This window comes from Hylobates moloch, unplaced genomic scaffold (genome assembly GCF_009828535.3).
Source record: "Hylobates moloch isolate HMO894 unplaced genomic scaffold, HMol_V3 SCAFFOLD_5, whole genome shotgun sequence".
NCBI lineage: Eukaryota > Metazoa > Chordata > Mammalia > Primates > Hylobatidae > Hylobates > Hylobates moloch.
The window spans coordinates 105,099,229-105,121,547 of NW_026652280.1; the positions used below are offsets into that span (position 1 = coordinate 105,099,229).

At 40.0% G+C, this 22,319-nt stretch overlaps 1 protein-coding gene across 5 annotated transcripts in view; it reads right to left on the reverse strand.

Annotated features, from left to right (window-relative positions):
* VPS45 (vacuolar protein sorting 45 homolog) overlaps positions 1-22,319 on the reverse strand; it is an 81,358-nt gene that overhangs the window by 28,756 nt on the left and 30,283 nt on the right. For 4 of the 5 annotated variants that reach the window (XM_032154831.2, XM_058439352.1, XM_058439351.1 and 1 more), the window contains one exon: positions 7,118-7,249. In XM_032154831.2, the coding sequence (XP_032010722.1) occupies positions 7,118-7,249 (132 nt within the window). Of the gene's footprint in view, positions 1-7,117; positions 7,250-21,241; positions 22,096-22,319 lie in introns of those variants that run through there. The other variant, XR_004248272.2, reaches the window with a different exon arrangement.

Consider the following 22,319-nt stretch of genomic DNA (forward strand, 5'->3'; position numbering starts at 1 on the left):
CCTGCCTCAGCCTCCTGAGTAGCCGGGACTACAGGTGCCTGTCAACATGCCCGGCTAATTTTTGTATTTTTAGTAGAGATGGGGTTCCCCCATGTTGGCCAGGCTCGTCTCAAACTCCCGACCTCAGGTGATCTGCCCAACGCGGCCTCCCAAAGTGCTGGGATTACAGGCATGACCCACCATGCCTGGCCCCCCTGCTTATTATTATTTTTTATTATTATTTTTTGAGATGGATTCTCCCTCTGTAGCCCAGGCTGGAGCGCAGTGGCACAGTCTCGGCTCACTGCAACCTCTGCTTCCCAGGTTCAAGTGATTCTCTTGCCTCAGCCTCCTGAGTAGCTGGGACTACAGGTGCGTGCCACCACGCCCAGCTAATTTTTGTATTTTTAGTAGAGACGGGGTTTCACTGTGATAGCCAGGATGGTCTCAATCTTCTGACCTCGTGATCCACCCGCCTCGGCCTCCTAAAGTGCTAGGATTACAGGTGTGAGCCACCACAACCGGCCTATTTTTTTAAATGGAGATATATATGTTTAATTTTAACCTGCTGGTATTTCAAATTAAAGGGATGATGCTACAATTCTTAGTCACTGGCCATAAGGCTACAAATAGTGAGAAATATTAACTCTCAGAAGAGTCACTTAAGGGTCAATTCATCTTTTTGAATTCTGATATAGAAGCCTATTTAAAAGCATATGATTAACTAAACATTCATGAAAGAACTCATTTGGATCAAGAAGACAAAAACCCATATGGCTACCATCAAGTAATAAAACCTTTTGCACCCTAAAGTATTAAATATTATTTAGAGAATAATGCAGTATTAGGCATTCAAGTAATACTGAGGAAGGAAATGCATAGTGGTTAAAAGCATGGGTTCTGGCTTCCAATACTAACTCCATCTCTTACTAGTCATGTTTACTTGAGTAAGTTAATCTCTCTGTGCCTCAGTTTCCATATATAAAGATAATAATAGTACAAACTTTATGTGAGGATTCAATGAGTTAATAGATTTAAAGTACTTTTAGTACAGTGCCTAGCACACAGTATCTACTCAATAAGTATGAACTATTATTGCTTTTATTAGCAGCAAAGGGAGACACTTGAAAAAATAGCTCTAATAATATTATGTCACTTCTGTGCTCAAAAATATTCAAGAGGTGCCCTTGAATTAGGTACAAAACCCTCAGTTTGACATTTTAGGATGCACGGCTATCCTTCCAAATAATATCATCTACTGGTGTTCAAAATGGAGTTTCTATAATGTCACTACCATTTTATCAACTCCCAAGATCATAACCACACTGACACTTCCATTTCTGGAATTAAGGCAGATTATATAAGGTGAAAATTATCTTGTAATAAAACACATACAAATGCAGGATAAAAAATGACAAAACATCCTTTTAAATGAATATCTAACTTCTTTAGAAAGTGAGAGGAATTGCTAAGGGTCAGCACAAAAAGGGAACCAAAACTTGGCTTGATAAGTATAAATTGATGCTGCAACTATCTAATAGGTGTGTGCCAGTGTTATTAAACAAGGGCACTGTGTTTTAGTAGCCACAGAGGGTCAGGAAAGAAGGCTTAGGCCTCGGTAAGAAAATAAATCAAAATTGAGATTTCCATGTAATATAGAGACCCTCACTGAAAAAGTGGACTAAAAAAATCTATCTGCACAAGGAGATATGCTTTGCAAGGTTCAGGAACCCTTAAGTATAGAAACTAACATAAAAATGATTCCAGACTGACAATGCTCTTGGGGTACCTAGCAAAAATGAAAGAAAAATATGCAAGAGAGATATATCTTGAATGTCAGCTCCTCATGGGTGCTATAGATAAAATCCTTCTTAAGATAACTCATAAGTCAAAATCACAGAATACATGCAGAAATGCTTCATCATGAGCTAATGTTAACAGATACAACAGCAGAATTAGATCTCCACATACTTTGGATTATAGAGTTAATGTGGTTTAGGAAAAATAAAGGATTTGAAAACATGAGAAAAAAAGAGGATATTAACAAAAACATCAGGCAAATTTGAAAAAGAAGCAAAATAAAACTCGTAAGCATAAAAATATAATACTAGTGGACTTGGTAGACAAATTAAACATAGATTAGATATAGCTGAAGAAAGAATTACTAAACTGGAACACTGATCTGAAAAAATTATACAGAAGACAGCACAGAGAGACAGCAGATGGACAACATAAATGAGAGATTAAGAGACCTGAATAATAGATGAAGGTTTAACATATATCTCACAGTAATTCCAGAAGGATAGACAACAGAAGATGAAAGAGAAGCAACATTCAAAGAAATAAGGACTGTAAAATTTCCAGAAATTATGCCAAACATGAATTTTTCATACCAAGTAATACAGTATTCCATTGTTGTCTTACTTTTAAGTAAGTGAAAATTATCAACCTGAAATTCTAAACTTAGCTGAATTAAGACACTTTTAGACAAAGGCATCAAAATGAACAATAGCTGAAAAATATACTAGGTTTTTTTTTTTTTTTTTTTGAGACAGGGTCTCGTTCAGATAGGCTGGTGGGTGGTGACATGATCACGGCTCACTGCAGCCTCAATCTCCCAGGCTTGTGATCTTCCCACCTCAGCCTCCCAAGTAGCTGGACCACAGACACATGCTACCATGCCCAGCTAATTTTTGTGTTTTTTGTAGAGACAAAGTTTCACCATGTTGCCCAGCCTGAACTCCCTGAAATCCTCTTGAATTCCTGGGCTCAAGCAATCCGCCTGCCTCGGCCTCCCAAAGTGCTGGGATTATAGGTGTGAGCCACTATGCCTAGTCCATGCCCAGCTAATTTTTACCTTTTTTTTTTTTTTTTTTTTTAGAAACAGAGTCACTCTATATTGCTCAGGTTGGTCTTAAATTTCTGAGCTCAAGTGATCCTCCCGCCATGGCGTCCTAAACTACTGGCCAATAATTTTTTTTTTTTTTTTTTGAGATGGTGTTTTGCTGTTGCCCAGGCTGGAGTGCAGTGACTCAATCTTGGCTCACTGCAACCTCCACCTCCCTGGTTCACGCAATTCTCCAGCCTCCTGAGTAGCTGGGATTACAGGCATGTGCCACCACGCCTGGCTAATTTTTGTATTTTTCAGTAGAGATGGGATTTCACCATGTTTGGCCAGGCTGGTCTCGAATTCCTGACCTCAAGTGATCTGCCCACCTCGGCCTCCCAAAGTGCTGGGAGTACAGGCATGGGATTCAGGCAAGAATGTTCTTTAGTTAGAAGAAAATTGGATTGAAGAAAGAGCCAGGAGGAAAGAAACAAAGTGGAGGGGAAAAGGGGGCAAATATGTGGGTAAATATAAATAAACATTAACTACTGAAAATAATGATTAATTTGGGAATTTAAAAAGGTAAAACCAAAACACTGGACAATGATAGTGTACAAACTGGGAGGAAGGTGATTACAGTTAAAACATTTTAATATTCTTATATTATTTGTGAGAAAGGCAGAAATAGATTAAGTTTAGCCTTTATTTCTTCTTCTTCTTCTTCTTCTTCTTCTTCTTCTTTTCTTTGAGACAGAGTCTCGCTCTGTCACCCAGGCTGGAATGCAGTGGCATGATCTCGGCTCCCTGCAACCTCTACCTCCCAGGTTCAAGCATGCTCCTGCCTCAGCCTCCCGAGTAGCTGGGACTACAGGCGCCTGCCACCACGCCTGGCTAATTTTTGTATTTTTAGTAGAGACGGGGTTTCACCATGTTGGCCAGGCTGGTCTCAAACTCCTGACCACAAATGATCCACCCACCTTGGCCTCCCAAAGTGCTGGGATTACAGGTATGAGCCACCACGCCTGGCCTATTTCTTCTTTTATTCAAAAAATATCTTTTAAGAACAGGTAAAACTAATCTACAGTGACAGAATTCATAATAATGAATACTTTGCAGGGATTTGTGACAAGGAGGGAGCATGAGGAATAATAAAGGCTGCTGGGGGTGCTGGCAATGTGCTATTTCTTAATCATTACACTCAGAGGTCGTCTCATAGATATATTCACTTTGCAATGTTTTACTGAGCTCTTTATCATTTATATACTTTTCTGTACATAATGAAATACCTGTGTGTAAGTGTATGTATGTGGTATCACAGAAAGATATTTGGTCTTTGCCCCCATTCTTGGCGCAGAGCTCCTAATTCCCTAAGAATTTTCTGAGTACTGAGGGTGACGGGAGTGTCTTTTGTTTCAATGAGATGACTCTTGGTGGGCCTCTAGGTAGCTTCAGGATGAGGGCTAGTTGCCTGAAAGGCCAAGCCTTAATAAGAAACTTTGAATTTTCAGCTCCACCCCTGAACCTCCAGGGCAGGGGAAACAGCTGGAGCCTGAATCAATCACCAGGGACTAATGATTTAATCAAGCATGCCCACATAACGAAACCTCCATAAAAACCCCTACCCAATAGTGTTCAAAGAGTTTGTGGGTTGGTGAACATATCAAGGTGCTGGGGTGGGGTGGGTGTTCCTGGAGCAGGGATGGAGACTCCACACCCCACCCCTATACCTTGCCCTATGCATCTCTTACATTTGGCTGTTCCTGAGTTGTATCCTTTATAATAACTGGCAAATGTAGTAAAGTGGTTTCCTGGGTTGTGTGAACTGCTCTAGTAAATTATCAAACCTGAAGAAGGGGTCATGGGAACCCCTGATTTACAACCAGTCACTCAGAAATATGGGTGGTCTGGGACTTGTGACTGGCGTCTGAAGTAGGGGTGGTCTTGTAGGGTTAAGCCCTTTTAACTTCGAGATGAGATGCTAACTCCAGGTAGATGATGTCAGAATTGAATCAAATTGTTAAATATCCAGTTGGTGTCTGGAGAATTGGAAAAATGGTGTTGGGAAAGACATAGTGTATTTGGTGTCAAGAAGAAAAAAGCCCCTCACTGTAATATTTCTGTAGAAGTTATAAAAGGAAACCCTACAGCACAGTTTACAAAAAACTAAAATTCTGATAGACTGTAAAGATATCATGTTAAATATGTATCCTAAAAATAATTTTTAAAATGCATGTTAGTATTTATATAATCTTGGGTAGGAAATAACTTTCTAGGCATGACACCAAAGGCAGAAATCACAGGTAACTGTGACCATATAAAATAAAAATAATAACAACGAAACTTTTATACAACAAAACACTGTGAATAGTATAAAACAAAAATATAGAGGAAAAAGATTTGCAAAATAAATACTAGACAAATGGCCAATAACCTTATTTATATACATAGCATTAAAAAAATTATTAAGAAAAAAGGAATACTTCAATTGTGGAATGGGCAAAGAATATGGACTAGCAATTCACAAAAGAAATATATAAATAGCCAGTGAGTTCTGGACACTAACAAAGAGGTTAGTAATTGGCCCAAGTTCACAAAAATAGTAAGAGGGAAATCAGGATTCGAACCCAAGAAATCTTATCCAGTAAATATTTGTTTAATGAATGAATGATTATATATTTAACACTAGAAGATGTTTACAACAGACTGCAAAATTAAAGTTAAAACACAGAATGTATGATGAGATCCCTTTCTGCCCACACACTCACACAAACGTCTATACAGGCTTAGAAAAAAGGCCTGAAAACACTAAAATGTAACAGTGGTTAGATTATGGAAACCTTTTTTCTCTTTGTACTTTCTGAATTAAAAAAATTCAGAATGTACATATATTACTTCCATAATAAAGGAGAAAAGTTATATTAAAAACCAAATAATCATAGGCCGGGTGCGGTGGCTCATGTCTGTAATCCCAGCACTTTGGGAGGCCGAGGCGGGCGGATCACGAGGTCAGGAGATCGAGACGACGGTGAAACCCCGTCTCTACTAAAAATAAAAAAAAAATTAGCCGGGCGTGGTGGCGGCGCCTGTAGTCCCAGCTACTCGGAGAGGCTGAGGCAGGAGAATGGCGTGAATCCGGGAGGCGGAGCTTGCAGTGAGCCGAGATCGCGCCACTGCACTCCAGCCTGGGCGACAGAGCGAGACTCCGTCTCAAAAAAAAAAAAAAACAACAAAAAAAAAACCAAATCATCATACAAAATTTAAAAAAGTATACAATACTTTTAATGACTCCCAATTATCTATGAATAAATGGCTCAGGATGGATCTCTCAGGATCCCTAATTTAGATTCAACAATCATGTCACGGATCTCCAGTCTTTTCCTCTTCTACCTTTAGCTGCCAAATTAATCTCCCCAAAACACCGTGAGTTTCTTGTAATCACTGCTTTCAATAATTCCCCATTTTCTATGTACAAAAGTAGAAATTCCCAAGCCTGGCACTCAAGGCCTTCCACAATGATGGCATTCAATCATCCTTTCACTTTATTACACACATTCCAGCTAGTCGACTATTTGCTATTCTTTGTGTATGTATGTTGTGTACAGCTTTTATAACTTGCTCATGTGTTTAACTCTACCTAGAATGTGCTCTCCCTCCATATGTCCATTTTCACCCAAGGCTCAGCTAATAAACTATCTTCTATGTGAAACATTTGCTAATTTCCCTTAGTCACTCTGAGGATCCTTGGCCCTTTTATCTGCCTCTCTGGGCACTTATTTTATTATTTTTAAATGTTCTTTCCTAATAGACAATAATTTTAGGTAGGATCTTTAGATTATTCATCTTTGTATTCTTACTGAATACTTGCTAAGTGAATAAAGTTAATCAACAAAATAGAAAAACTCACAGACTTCAATGCCATTAAGTATTTTCAAAGTCTAAGCCATGGCTATTAGGTTTCTCCTTCTTCAAAAAAAAAAACCAACAATTTTTAATTTTTCCCCCTTCCTTATGAAGTACGTCCAAGGATTTCTCCTTTTTTGAACACAGGAAATACAAATTGTTAACAGTGTAAGATGGTTCTTACTTTCTAGGTCTTTGACCTAATAAAGAGATTTATGAACTTAACGAACTTAATTACTATAGATCCTTTGTCTCACAAATTCTTAAATTATTATGGAGCTGCAAACACCAGAGAATTTCAGTCTACAGCAGTTTGGTTAGTATTGACCAAATTTTTCCAACATAAAGGGAATTTAAGCTTTGGACCTCTGGGAAAGAGGACACAGTTGTAGAATGAATGTTCTCCTTTACCTTTTTGTGTTGTGCACTGTGGTGCCTCCCAGGACAATCCTCACTCCAGGAGTGGTGCGGTTCAGGTTATAAACTGTTAGAGCCTCTTCATAGGTAGCTCCTCCAATTACAAACACAATGATATCCTGAGGTCTGCAATAATGAAGAATGAGATATTATCACAGGATAAGAAAAAAAAAAGGACTGTGACTTATATACACAGAGTTTTAATTTCTAAATCTTTTTTATTGGTGGAGGAAGCAGAATTAAAGCAGAATAGAATAAAAGGTTTAAAAAAAGTTTTAATTATCTGAAATTGGCAGGAAACAGAGCAGGAAATGCTGAATAGTGATTTGCTTTCTGTTTATGAGCGGATGTCTTATAATTTCTGTGCTGTGGATTTCAGAATAGCACAATAGTGTTTGCTGGAACCAAATGTAGAAATATTCTTTTATATTCAAGAGGCTGCAGAGTGCCTTACCATGACATGATATCAATACAGCAGTATTTTATGTTTGTATTAATACTACACATCTCCTTTCATGTATAAGCCCTTTGTCAAATACTTAGTACAGTCCTATTACAATGGCCTCTGTCCAAGGACCTCAAAGCATTTTTGAAAGACCTAGCATATTTGGATGTCCCCAAAACATGGAAACTAGAAACATTTAGTATTTTGAGTATAAAAAAAAGAATGGGACACAAAAATTAATGGTGCTTCTGGGAACTCTATCTTTTCTGGAAATCGGAGTCTCGCTCTGTCGCCCAGGCTGGAGTGCAGTGGCGCAATCTCTGCTCACTGCAACTTCCGCCTCCTGGGTTCACGCCATTCTCCTGCCTCAGCCTCTCCGAGTAGCTGGGACTACAGGCGCCCGCCACCACGCCCGGCTAATTTTTTTTTTGTATTTTTAGTAGAGACGGGGTTTCACCGTGGTCTCGATCTCCTGACCTCGTGATCCGCCCGCCTCGGCCTCCCAAAGTGCTGGGATTACAAGCGTGAGCCACCGCGCCTGGCCTCTTGAAATCTTTTTTCTGAATCCTTTGATAAACCAAGAAAAAGCAACCACGGAAATAAAAAAAACCATGAGTGTAGCTGATACTGGACATGTGAACACAGCTCAGTCACTAGCTTCACTTGGGTAGCACTGTGTTGTTTTACTCTGTTTCCTGTTTCAATCCTTATCAAAATGGCTTCATAACAAAAGTGAATGTTCCTCCTATTAGCTCCTTCTTTAAATATCACCAAGAAGGAGATCAAATTGTTTTTAAAACCATTACTAGGCAAATAATTTTTTTAAATCACTCATTGGACACTAAAACTACATCAATCAGAAGCATCCATTTTGAATGTTATTGCACAAAACTAACCAGAAACATCTTTAATCAAGGAATATACATGCTTATGTATAAATCATGAAAAAAACCCCAACCCTACATTTCCTTCCTGCTTGTCTCTCTCTCTCTTTGTAAAATACCTTGAAAGAATTAACTGAGAGAGTATTTGTTCTTGTGGGACTTCACTGAAACAGAATCAGCTATTGTGGCTATTTTAAAATGTTCACATAGTCTCTAAATTGCAGAGATTTCCCAGTAAAAGTTATACAAGGCCGGGCACAGTGGCTCATGCCTGTATGCATTTTGGGAGGCCGAGGAGGGAGGATCACTTGAGGTCAGGAGTTTGAGACCAGCCTGGCCAACATGGTGAAACCCAGGCTCTACTAAAAATACAAAATTAGCTGGGCGAAGTGGCAGGTGCCTGTAATCCCAGCTACTCAGGACGCTGAGGCAGGAGAATTGCTTGAATCTGGGAGGTGAAGGTTGCAGTCAGCCAAGATCGTGCCACCATACTCCAGCCTGGGCAACAGAGCTCCATCTCCAAAAACAAACAAACAAAAACACCCCAAAAAAACCTTCCCCCTAAAAACAGTTATACAAGCTACCAATGATGAAGAGGTTGTTATGGTAAAGTGTCAATTACGATAAGGGTCCCCAAACCCAGGCTGAGGACCAATACCAGTCCATGGTCTGTTAGGAACTGGGCGGGGGCACAGCAGGAGGTGAGCAGTATTAGGGCCTGAGCTCTGCCTCCTTTTAGATCAGTGGAGGCATTAGATTCTCACAGGAGTGCAAATCCTACTGTGAACTACGCATGGGAGGTATCTAGGTTGTGTGCTCCTTATGAAATTATTGCCTGATGATGGGTGAGGTAGAACAGTTTTATATTACTTGACTTATCAGCAACATATGACTGAGGTGATCACTTGCTGCTCCTGGATATAACTTCTTCAATTGGTTTCCAGAAAATTTCATACTTGGTTTTTTCCCTTGCTACTTTTCAGTATCCTTTGATGGTCCCACTTCATCTCTGTGACCTCTTAATGGTGGAATACTCAGAGCCCAGACATTGGTCCTCCTTTCTTCTTAATCTAAACTCATTCCCTCCCTCTGTTCCATTCAGTATAGTGACCACTTGTCACTTATGGTTATTTAAATTTAAATTAACCAAAATAAAATTAAATATTTAACTCTCCAGTAGCACTAGCCACATTTCAAGTGCTCAACAGCCACACTGACAAGTGGTTACATTACTAGTTACCAGAGAAACAGCACATTTCCTTCCCTGGATAATCACACCATTTTTTGGTTGTAAATACATCTATCTGCTGATGGCTCGCAAATCTCCATCTCCAGCCCAGACCTTTCTTCTAAACTCCAGACTTAAATATCTGTTTACTTGACATTTCCATTTGGATGTTTATTTCTCAGTTCAACATGTTTTAAATCCCCAATCTTCCCTAAGTCTGTTCTACCTATAGCTTTCCCTACCTTACTTGATGGTCACTTTAGCCTTCTAGTTGCTTGGGCCAAAAGCTTTGGACTCATCCTAACTCTTCCTTTGGGGCAGAAATGAAGTTGGGGACATAGTGAGAGAAAGAGGGAAAAGCATAAGCCAGCTCACACACCTCAAATCTCATGGGTCATGGGGTTTTCACAGGTTACTATGATCAAATTTGCTTTTTTTTTTGAGACGGAGTCTCGCTCTTGTCACCCAGGCTGGAGTGCAGTGGTGCAATGTCAGCTCACTGCAACCTCTGCCTCCTGGGTTCAAACAATTCTCCTGCCTCAGCCTCCCAAGTAGCTGAGAATACAGGCGCACGCCACCATGCCAGACTACTTTTTGTATTTTTAGTAGAGACGGGGTTTCACCATGTTGGCCAGGCAGGGGGTCTTGAACTCCTGACCTCAGGTGATGTGCCTGCCTTGGCCTCCCAAAGTGCTAGGATTACAGGTGTGAGCCACCGTGCCCAGGCAAATTTGCTTTTTTGAAGGATAGTTTTGGCAGCTGTGCAAGAATGAATTGGGTATAACTGTTGGGAAAAGTTGGAGAATAAAAGGCTAGTGTAAGACTTCTGGGAAGATATGATGAAACCTAGAACTAAAGACATCCCAGAAAGGGTAAAGAGGAGGTACTGGATGTCCAGTCACAAAAAAATACATATTCTTCAGTATTTGGTCAATGACTGAATGTGGAGGATAGGGGTAAAGGGGGAGTCCATAACTTTGTTTTCTGGTTTTGGTAACTAGGTGTAGTGGTTTAGGTTTGAGAAAAAGGACATTTACTGTACATAAGACAAAAACATGCTGTGTTTTAGATACCTGTGGAATATTGTAATGGAGATGCCCACTAGACAACTGTATATTCAGGTCTAGTGCTTTCCCCGAATATGTGGTAGCTGAAGCCATGGGAATAGATGAGTTTTATCTAGGGAGATCATGTAGAATGAGAAGAGAACCAAAAGACAGATTTTTTGGTGAGTCTCTAACAACTAAAAAACAAGTAAAAAGAGTAGCCAGCATTAGCAACTGAGAAGGACATTTTCAGAAAGGTAGGAGGAGAACCAGAAGGGAGAGGTTGAGGGCCAACTGAGTCTCAAGAAGAAAAGAAAGGTTAATAGTGTGAAATGCAGCAGTGGGGAAAATAAGGTGGGAATTGAGAGTCCCCTGGATTTACTACTGTGATTTTGCAAGAAATGTTTTAGTGTGTTGTAGTGGAGTAAGGAGCCAGGCTACATGGATTGAAGAGTTGAGAAACAAAAGACAGTGACTGTAGGCTTCTTTATCCAAGAAGCTTGGCTATGAAGGGAAGGACATAACTTACAGGAAAATCTAGGACCAAAGGCTTTAAATTTATAACAAAAGAAAATTGAGTATGATTATAGCCTATGGAAAAGAAGTCGGCAGAGAAGAAGCTGAAAATAATGGGGTGATGGAGGGAGCCAGAGCCAGAGTGAGAGCAAGAGCAAGAGCGAGAGCAAGAGAGACAGAGAAAATAACAAAGGCTTCAGAAGAGCTGGTAGGAAGGTAAAACCAGAGTGGTGGCATCTGACTTTCTGACTGGTGTAAGATGATATCTCAGTGTGGTTTTCATTTGCATTTCTCTGATGATCAGTAATGTTGAGCATTTTTTCAAGCGTTTTTTGGCCACTTGTAATTCTTTTGAGAAATGTCTTTTCATGTCCTTTGCCCAGTTTTTAATGGGGTTGTTTTTACTTATTGCATTCCTTGTAGGATGTGGATAGTAGTCCTTTGTTGGAGGCATTATTAGTAGGTTGTCTGTTTATTCTGTTGGTTATTTCTTTTGCTGTACAGAAGCCGTTTAGTTTAATTAAGTCCTATTTGTCTACTTTTGTTTTTATTGCATTTGCTTTTGGGATCTTTGTCATAAATTCTTTGCCTAGGCCAATGTCCAGAAGAGTTTTTCCTAGGTTTTCATCTAGGACTTTTACAGTTTCAGGTCTCAGATTTAGGCCTTTAATCCATCTTAATTTTTGTATATGGTTCAGAGATAGGGGTCCAATTTCATTTTTCTGCATATGGCTGGCCAATTTTCCCAGCACAATTTATCGAGTGGGGTATCCTTTCCCCATTGTTTATTTTTGTCGACTTTATTGAAGATCAGTTGGTTGTAGGTAAGTGGCTTTATTTCTGGTTTCTCTATTCTGTTCCCTTGATCTATGTGTCTGTTTTTGTACGAGTACCATGCTGTTTTAGTTACTGTAGCCTTATAATATAATTTGAAGTCAGGCAATGTGACTCTGAATTTGTTTTTTGCTTAGGAGCACCTTGGCTATTCAGGCTTTCTTCTGGTTCCATATCAACTTTAGGATTCTTTTTCCTAATTCTGTGAAGAATGATGTTGGTAATTTGATAGGAATTGTGTTGAATCTGTAGATTGCATTGGGTAATATGATCATTTTAATATTGATTCTTCCAATCCATAAGCATGGGATGCCTTTCCATTTGTTTGTGTCATCTATGATTTCTTTCATCAATGTTAAGTAGTTCTTGTAGAGGTCTTTCACCTCCTTGGTTAAATATATTCCTAAGTATTTTGTGTGTGTGTCTATTCTAAATGGGACTGAGCTCTTACTTTGATTCTCAGCTTGAATGTTATTGGTGCATAAAAATGTTACTCATTTTTGTATGTTGATTTTGTATGCTGAGACTTTAATGAAGTCACTTATCAAGTCTAGGAATCTTCTAGAGGGATCTTTAGGGTTTTCTAAGTATATAATCCTATTGAATGCGAACAGAGATAATTTGACTTCTTCTTTTCCAATTTGGATGTCTTACATTTCTTTCTATTGCCTGATTGCTCTGGGTAGGGCTTTCAGTATGTTGAATAGGACCAGTGAGAGTGGACATCCTTGTCTTGTTCCAGCTTTTAGGGGAAATGCTTCCAACTTTTCCCCATTCAGTATGATGTTAGCTGTGGGTTTGTCATATATGGCTCTTACTATTTTGGTTTATTAAAAAGTCAAAAAACAACAGATGTTGGCATGGATGCAGAGAAAAGGGAATGCTCATATACTGTTGGTGGGAATGTAAATTAGTTCAACCTCTGTGGAAAACATTATGGAACTAGCTCAAAGAACTAGAAATAGAACTAGCAATTAAGCCACAGGGAGGGGAGCGAATGCACAGGGTATGTCCTTGCTCATGTCCCCTCTTCCTCCTTAAAAACAACAATGAAAAAAGGCTGGGCCTGGTGGCTTATGCCTATAATCCCAGCACTTTGGGAGGCCAAGGCAGGTGGATCGCTTGAGCCAAGGAGCTTGAGATCTACCTGGCAACATTGTGAGGCCCCGACTCTGCAAAAAAATTTTTTTTAAATTAGCCCAGCATGGTGGCTTTCCCCTATAGTCTCAGCTACTTGGCAAGGCTGGGGGCAGGGAGAGGGTGCTGAGATGGGAGGATCACTTGAGCCTGGGAAGTTGAGGCTGCAGTGAGCTGTGACTGTGCCACTGCACTCCATCCAGCACTCCATTCAACAGAATGAGATGCTGTCTCAAGAAAGGAAAAACAAAAAACAAAAACAACTTACCATTCGACCCAGAAATCCCACTACTGGGTATCTACTCAAAGGAAGGGAAATCATTATATAAAAAAGACACCTGCACTCATGTTTATCCCAGCACTATATACAATAGCAAAGCTATGGAACCAACCTAAGTATCCACCAATAGTGGACTGGTTAAAGAAAATGTGGTATATATACACCATGGAATACTAAGCAGGCATAAAAAACAATGATATCATGTCCTTTGCAGCAACATGGTTGGAGCAAGAGGCCATTATCTGAAGCAGAAAAATCAAATATAGCATGTTCTCACTTATAAATGGGAGTTAAACATGGCAGGTACACATGGACATACGGATGAAGAGAAGAGACTATGGGGGACTCCAAAAGAGGGGAAGGAGAAAGGGAGATGACTGAAAAATTACCCAGATAGTTACAGACTATGTAAAAAACTGGAAGATAAGAGGCAGTTAAAGTGTTCAGAAACAATAAAATACTCAAGGCTGAAAGGACATTATATTCACCAAAAAAATGAAAAATGTAGGAAAGTAATATATATATTTACTCAAGATAAACTGCATAATGGATTACTCAAATAAACACATTTTATTTACTTAAGTAAATAAATGGATTGCACAGATTATTTTATTAAGAAGAAGGGAGGGAATCTCTCCTTTGCAGGGGTACAGTGACCATCTTGGTGACTAATGGGAAGAATCAGACAGTTAACACCTTTGTTTTGAGCTCCTGATCTAATAAGTCAATTTAAAAAGCGGTTGAGCAGACAAAGGAGAGCATCATGGAAAATGATGTTGCTTCTCCATATCTATCCTCTGACCATCACCTGCCTGGAGAATATATCTGTCTCTTATGGAAAAGAAAGGCAAGAACTGGGAAGGAACAAATTCAAGTGGGCTTTTAGCATAGTAAGAGAACACAGTCCTTCAGTCTGATCATTTCAGGGTGGCAGGGTATTTTTGTACTACTGGAGAGGAAAGAAAATGTCATGGATGGTAAACTGTGGGTGTAGGTTATATAAATGTAAGGACAAAACCTAGATACAGGGGATAGGCTCTTAGAGCTTGGCTCAATTGTATACCTCACAAAGATGACTATGTCAAATTTGGTTATGAAAACATTAATAAATGTTTTCCTGAGCCTCCTCCTACTACTTATTCAAGCTGACTTAAGGAAGAACATCTATGAAAAACAATGTTTAAATACCCCTGACATTTTTCCTTTTCATTCCTTTTCCCAGTAAATTTTAAAAGTAGATGTTCTGATGAGGCCAATGGTAAAACATATAGCAAATCTTTTCCATATGATGGTTGAAGCTAAGTGGAATACACAAGTTCAATTCTTTGTATGCATCTTCCTGTGCTTTGTAATTCACCACAGCAACCAAAGCATTAATTAATGCAGACAGCAAACATTAGAAAACAGCAGCTAGCTCATGCTGTATAGAGATATACAAGGATAATCAAGGATAATATCTTTTGTTAAAAAATAAAAACATTAATATATAGGATACCTGGAAATCATTATTTCTTTTTAAAAATTTTTATCTTAAGTTTTATCTTAAGGGTACATGTGAAGGTCTGTTACATAAGCATGTGTCACGGCAGTTTGTCATACATATTATTACATCACCCAGTTATTAAGCTCAGGACCCAATAGTTATCTTTTCTGTTCCTCTCCCTCCCTTCACCCTTCCTGCTCAAGTAGACCCCAGTGTCTGCTGTTTCCTTCTGTGTTCCTGAGTTCTTATCATTTAGCTCCAACTTTTAAGTGAGAACATGCAGTATTTGGTTTTCTCTTCCTGCATTAGTTTGCTAAGGGTGATAGCCTCCAGCTCCATCCATGTTCCCACAAAAGGCATAATCTCATTTTTTTTTATGGCTGCCTAACATTCCATGGTGTATATGTATATTTTCCTGATCCAGTCTGTCATTTGTGGGCATTTAGGTTGATTCCATGTCTTACCTATTGTGAACAGTGCTGCAATGAACATTCGTGTGCATGTGTCTTTTTTTTTTTTTTTTGAGACAGTTTCGCTCATTGCCCAGGCTGGAATGCAAGGGCACAATCTTGGCTCACCTCAACCTCTGCCTCCCAGGTTCAAGCAGTCCTCCTGCCTCAGCCTCCCAAGCAGCTGAGATTACAGGCATGCACCACCATGTCCCGCTAATTTTGTATTTTTAGTAGAGATGAGGTTTCATTATGTTGGTCAGGCTGGTCTTGAACTCCTGACCTCAGGTGATCCACCCACTTCGGCTTCCCGAAGTGCTGGGATTACAGGCATGAGCCACCCCACCTGGCCATGCATGTGTCTTTTTTTTTTTTTTTTGACAGGGAGTCTCACTCTGTCGCCCAGGCTGCAGTGCAGTGGAGCAATCTCGGCTCATCACAATCTCTGCCTCCCGGTTTCAAGTGATTCTGCTGCCTTAGCCTCCCGAGTAGCTGGGATTACAGGCACCTGTCACCATGCCTGGCTAATTTTTTTTATTTTTTAGTAGAGACGAGGTTTCACCATGTTGGCCAGGCTGGTCTCGAACTCCTGACCTCAGGTGATCCACCTGCCTCAGCCTCCCAAAGTGCTGGGATTACAGGCGTGAGCCACCGTGTCCAGCTTGCATGTGTCTTTATGGTGGAATGAGTTATATTCCTCTGGGTATATACCCAGTAATGGGATTGCTGGGTCAAATGGTAGTTCTGTTTTCAAATCTTTGAGGAACTGCCATACTGCTTTCCACAATGGTTGAACTAATTTACACTCTCACCAACAGTGTATAAGGGTTCCCTTTTCTCTGCAACCTCGCCAGGATCTGTTATTTTTTTTTTTTTTTTTTCGAGGTGGTCTTGCTGTGTCGCCCAGAGCTGGAGTGCAATGGTGCGATCTTGGTTCACTGCAACCTCCGCCTCCCGGGTTCAAGCCATTCTCCTGCCTCAGCCTCCCGAGTAGCTGAGATTACAGGCATGCGCCACCATGCCTGGCCAACTTTTGTATTTTTAGTAGAGAAGGGGTTTCACCATGTTGGCCAGGCTGGTCTCGAACTCCTGACCTTGTGATCCACCCACCTCGGCCTCCCAAAGTGCTGGGATTACAGGCGTGAACCACCATGCCCAGCCTATTTTTTGACTTTTTAGTAATGGCCATTCTGACTGGTGTTGAGATGGTATCTCACCATAGTTTTGATTTGCATTTCTCTAATGATCAGTGATATTGAGCTTTTATTCATATGCTTGTTGGCAGCATGTATGTCTTCTTTTGAGAAGTAGCTGTTCATGTCCTTTGCCCACTTTTTTTTTTTTTTTGCAACAGGGTTTTGTTCTTGTTGCCCAGGCTGGAGTGCAATGGCACAATCTCAGCTCACAGCAACCTCCATCTCCCGGGTTCAAGTGATTCTCCTGCCTCAGCCTCCCGTGGCATGATTACAGGTGCCAGCCACCACTCGTGGCTAATTTTTTGTATTTTTAGTAGAGACAGGGTTTCACCATGTTGGCTAGGCTGGTCTCGAATTCCTGACCTTAGGTGATCCACCTGCCTCGGCCTCCCATATTTTAATGAAGTTGTTTTTCTCTTGTAAATTTGTTTAAATTCTTTATAGATGCTGGATATTAGACCTTTCTCAGATGCATAGTTTTTTTGTCATGAAATCTTAGCCTGTTCCTAGGTCCAGAATGGTATTACCTAGGTTGTCTTCCAGGGTTTTTATAGTTTTGGGTTTTACATTTGTCTTTAATCAATCTTGAGTTGAAATTTTTGTATATGGTGTAAGGAAGGGGTCCAGCTTCAATCTTTTGCATATGGCTAGTCAGTTATTTCAGCACCATTTATTGAATGAGTCTTTTCCCCATTGCTTGTTTTTGTCAGCTTTGTCAAAGATCAGATGGTCATAGATGTGAGGCCTTATTTCTGGGCTCTCTATTCTGTTCCATTGGTCTATGTGCCTGTTTTTGCACCCATACCATGCTGTTTTGGTCACTGTAGGCTTGTAGTATAGTTTGAAGTTGGGTAACGTGATTCTTCCAGCTTTGTTCTTTTTGCTTAGGATTGCCTTGGCTATTTGGGCTTTTTTTTGGTTCCATATGAATTTTAAAATAATTTTTTCTAGTTCTGTGAAGAATGTCATTGGTAGTTAGATAGGAATAGCATTGAATCTGTAAACTGCTTTGGGCAGTATAGCCATTTTAATGATATTGATTCTTCCTATCCATGAGCATGGGATGTTTTCCATTTGTTTGTGGCTTCTCTAATTTCTTTGAACAGTGTTTTGTAATTCTCATTGTAGAGCTCTTTCACCTTCCTGGTTAGCTGTATTCCTAGGTATTTTATTTTTTTAGTGGCAGTTGTGAATGGGATTGCTTTCTGATTTGGCTTTCAGCTTGGTTGTTGTTGCTGTATAGGAATGCTAGTGATTTTTGTACATTGACTTGTATCCTGCAACTTTGCTGAAGTTGTTTATCAGCTGAAGGAGCTTTTGAGTTGAGACTATGGGGTTTTCTAGATATAGAATCATGTCGTTTAAAAACAGTTTAACTTCCTGTTTCCCTATTTGGATGCACTTTATTTCTATCTGTTGCCTGATTGCTCTGGCTAGGACTTCCAATACTCTGTTGAATAGAAGTGGTGAGAGAGGGCATCCTTGCCTTGTACCGGTTTTCAAGGGGAATGCTTCCAGCTTTTGCCCATTCAGTATGATGTTGGCTGTGGGTTTGTCATAGACGGCTCTTTTTTTTTTTTTTGAGACGGAGTCTCGCTCTGTCCCCCAGGCTGGAGAGCAGTGGCTCGATTTTGGCTCACTGCAAGCTCTGCCTCCCGGGTTCACGCCATTCTCCTGTCTCAGCCTCCTGAGTAGCTGGGGCTACAGCCACCCACCACCACGCCTGGCTAATTTTTTGTATTTTTAGTAGAGACAGGGTTTTACCGTGTTAGCCAGGATGGTCTCGATCTCCTGACCTCATGATCCGCCTGCCTCGGCCTCCCAGAGTACCGGGAATAGATGGCTCTTATTATTTTGAGGTATGTTCCTTCAATACCAAGTTTGTTGAGGTTTTTTTTTTTTTAACGGAGTCTCACTCTGTCGCCCAGGCTGGACTGCAGTGGTGCAGTCTTGGCTCACTACAACCTCTGCCTCCCGGGTTCAGCCGATTCTCCTGCCTCAGCCTCCCAAGTAGCTGGGAATGCAGGCGTCTGCCACCATGCCTGCCACCACACCCGGCTAATTTTTGTATTTTTTTTTAGTAGAGACAAGGTTTCACTACGTTGGCCAGGCTAGTTTCGAACTCCTGACCTCTGATCCGCCCACCTCAGTCTCCCAAAGTGTTGGGATTACAGGCATGAGCCACATTTCCCGCCTTATTGAGAATTTTAAACATTATTTCTATATGTGGTTAAGTTAGGTGGAAACACAAACTTTCAAAAGGCAACATTTTATCTATTTTGTGGAGCATTATACTTATGGCTAAAATTGTAATTTTTGAACATACTTACAAATGGTACACAGTTCTTATGAGCATTTACTGCAGGAAAAAAGGCCAATGAAAAAGGACTGCTGCTTCACAGAAACAAAAAATAAGCTGTAGCAACAAGCTTCTACTACGTTTGTATAAACATGAAAAGTACTTCCTTTTTGAATTGACTGATTCTGGAATGCATGATCATATAGCTCCATTTCCTCACCAAATGAAAAAGTTGCTTGCCTTTATCAGAGACAAGAGGCAATTCTAGAGTGAGAAAAAAAAATTAGCTTGAAAAATAGGGTATGCAAGAATCCCATCTGCAGAATGATCAAATCCAATTTGTGGATATAGCTATACTGCCAAACAGCTTAAACACTAATTTAATAGCTAAGGGCTAAAAAAATTTCCACCAGTGTTCTGGTTTTGCAAAGTTGTGTTCTTGACACATTTCCTTTGATATTTTCTATTATTATAGCAACAATAAAACCTAGAATTTCTATTATGATGAGACAAATAATAATAAATACCACTGTAATCAAAGACTCTTCAATATGATAATACAGGGCCAAGAAAGTGGCTAGAGCTGATATTGTGGCCAAGTGAATGCACAGCCAGAATGTTTTAGATGGTTGTTTATGAACTTCAAAAATCTAAATTTTGTATAGCATCAATTAAATTTATTCTCTGGTTTAAATTTTCCAACTATAAATATTGGCATATCAACTAGAAGAGATGCCTATAGAATTTACCGAACATTTGTTGAACACCTACTATTTGTAAATCACTGTGTTAAACATTGTGAAAACCCCAAAGATTAACAAAACATAATACTTACTTCAAGATTACAATACCTAATACAACAACTAATGAGAAGGATAGATATGTAACTAACTAACTGCTGTCTCAATATCCAGAGGTAACGACTATTAACAACTTCTTGAATATTCTTTCAGAAATAGTTACTGTAGGCAGGGCATAGTGGCTCATGCCAGTAATCCAAGCACTTTAGGAGGCTGAGGCAGGCGGATTGCTTGACCTCAGGAGTTTGAGACAAGCCTAGGCAACATGGCAAAACCTTGTCTCTATAAAAATGCAAAAATTTGCTAGGTACTGTGGCATGTGCCTGTAGTCCCAGCTACTTAGGAGAATGAGGTGGGATGGCTTGAGCCCAAAAGGTGGAGGCTGCAGTGAGCTGAAATCATGCCACTGCTCTCCAGTCTGGGCTACAGAGCCAGACCTTGTCTCAAAAAAAAAAAAAAAAAAAAAAAGTTACTGTATTTATACATATATGTGCTTGTAAAAATATAAAATATATTATGTATATAATATACATATATATGTATAGTCAAGCACATATTTATATACATGTACACTTTTTTTGTTTTGAGACAGAGTCTTGCTCTATCACCCAGGCTGGTGTGTAATGGCACAGTCTCGGCTCACTGCAACCTCCACCTCCCTGGTTCAAGCGATTCTCCTGACTCAGCCTCCTGAGTAGCTGGGACTACAGGTGCATGCCACAATGCCTGGCTAATTTTTGCATTTTTAGTACAGACAGGGTTTCACTATGTTGGCCAGGCTGGTCTCGAACTCCTGACCTCAAAGAATCTGCCCGCCTCGGCCTCCCAAAGTGCTGGGATTACAGGCATGAGCCACTGCACCCAGGATTATACAGTTTTTTTTACCCAAAAGAAATGTTATGTCTGGGCCCAGTGGCTCACGCCTGCAATCCCAGCACTTTGGGAGGCTGAGGTGGGTAGATCACGAGGTCAGGAGTTCAAGACCAGCCTGATCAACATGGTGAGACCCCATCTCTACTAAAAATACAAAAATTAGCCAGGCATGGTGGCATGTGCCTGTAATCCCAGCTACTCAGGAGGCTGAGGCAAGAGAATCTTGAACCCGGGAGGCGGGGATTGCAGTGAGCCGAGATGGTGCCACTGCACTCCAGCCTGGGTGACAGAGCAAGATTCCGTCTCAAAAAAAAAAAAAAAGGAATGTTATAACATCCTGCTTTTCTATCTAATACATCTTAAAAAGCTTTGCATATCACTCGTGAGGAGTTATGTCATTAAAAAAAAAAAAGAATACGTATTGTACTATAGTTTAGGTAACCAGCCCTCTATTAATAGATATTTAGCTTGTTCCTAGTTTTTTTGCTATTACTTCAGTGAACATCCTTGCTTAAGTATCTTTGTGTACTTGCACAGTAATATCTATACAGTAAGCTTTTAGAACTAGAATTGGTAAATAAGAGTATTTTCAAGTCCTTTGCAGTATTCCTTCTGTTAGGCATGGCCAGGAGGTGGTATAGGTATGTTCTGTGACACCCACTGTAGTTTTGTAACCATTTCTTTGCCTTCTTCCTTCAAAATTTCCACTATCTTAGAAGCTCATAATGTAGTTGCACCGTTTTCTCCTGACCTCCTTTCCTGATCACTTTTATTCTGTGAAGACTTTAGCTCCGGCTTACTTGTCCTCCTTTTTCTCCTTCTCTTTTCAAGATTTTCAGTGACTTTAACATCACTGTGGATTACTCATCTAACATCCTGGTCTCCTTACCAATCCTGATCTTTTCTTCTACCCACTACAACCACCCACATCCATGCTTACAATCTAAACTTCTTCGTTACAAGTATCTGAACCCCCTATGAAATCTTGAATTCAAAATATCTTTATCCACTAACTACCCCTCAACTTCCAATTTACCTATACTAATACTCTTCTGTAATAATTCTTTGGCCTCATCAAATCTCCAATTCATTTACCAATACCTTTCTCATGATCCAGTACACTCTCCTCTTGTTTCCATTTCCCCAGCTAGTTGCCTTTTCCATGTTTAATCTGGAGCAGTTCAAAATTTCCAGAGGTTTTAGTATTACCAATATTTTTTGTCAACTCTCAATATGTGACATTTCTACTTGTTATCTAATAGACATCTCCAACTGAACAACAAAACTCTGTTTCTCCTCAAAGCCTGAGAGTTATTCTTGATTTCTCTCTTACCCTTGTTCCATAAATCTGTGCCATTAAATACGTCTATTGATTCTGGCTTCTCTCTCAGCCTCCTACCCAAACACCACTTCCATTTCTCACCTGGACTACTGCAGTCATCTCCTCAGTAGTCTCTCTGCTTCTATTTTTGCCTTCAATAATCCATTCTCACCACAAATATCTTTTAAAACACAATTAAGTTCATGTTACTCATATGCTTAACTCTTCGATGGCTTCCTATGACATCAAAAAAAAATCTCTTTACTAGGGTCTTCGAGAACCGATGTGATCCAACCCTGCCTATCTTTCAACCTCTTATTTCCTCCTTATTCACTATGCTCCAGCCAAGCAGGGCTCCCTTCTGTTCCATTAACTTGCCAAATTCTCTCTTTCTTCAAGACCTTT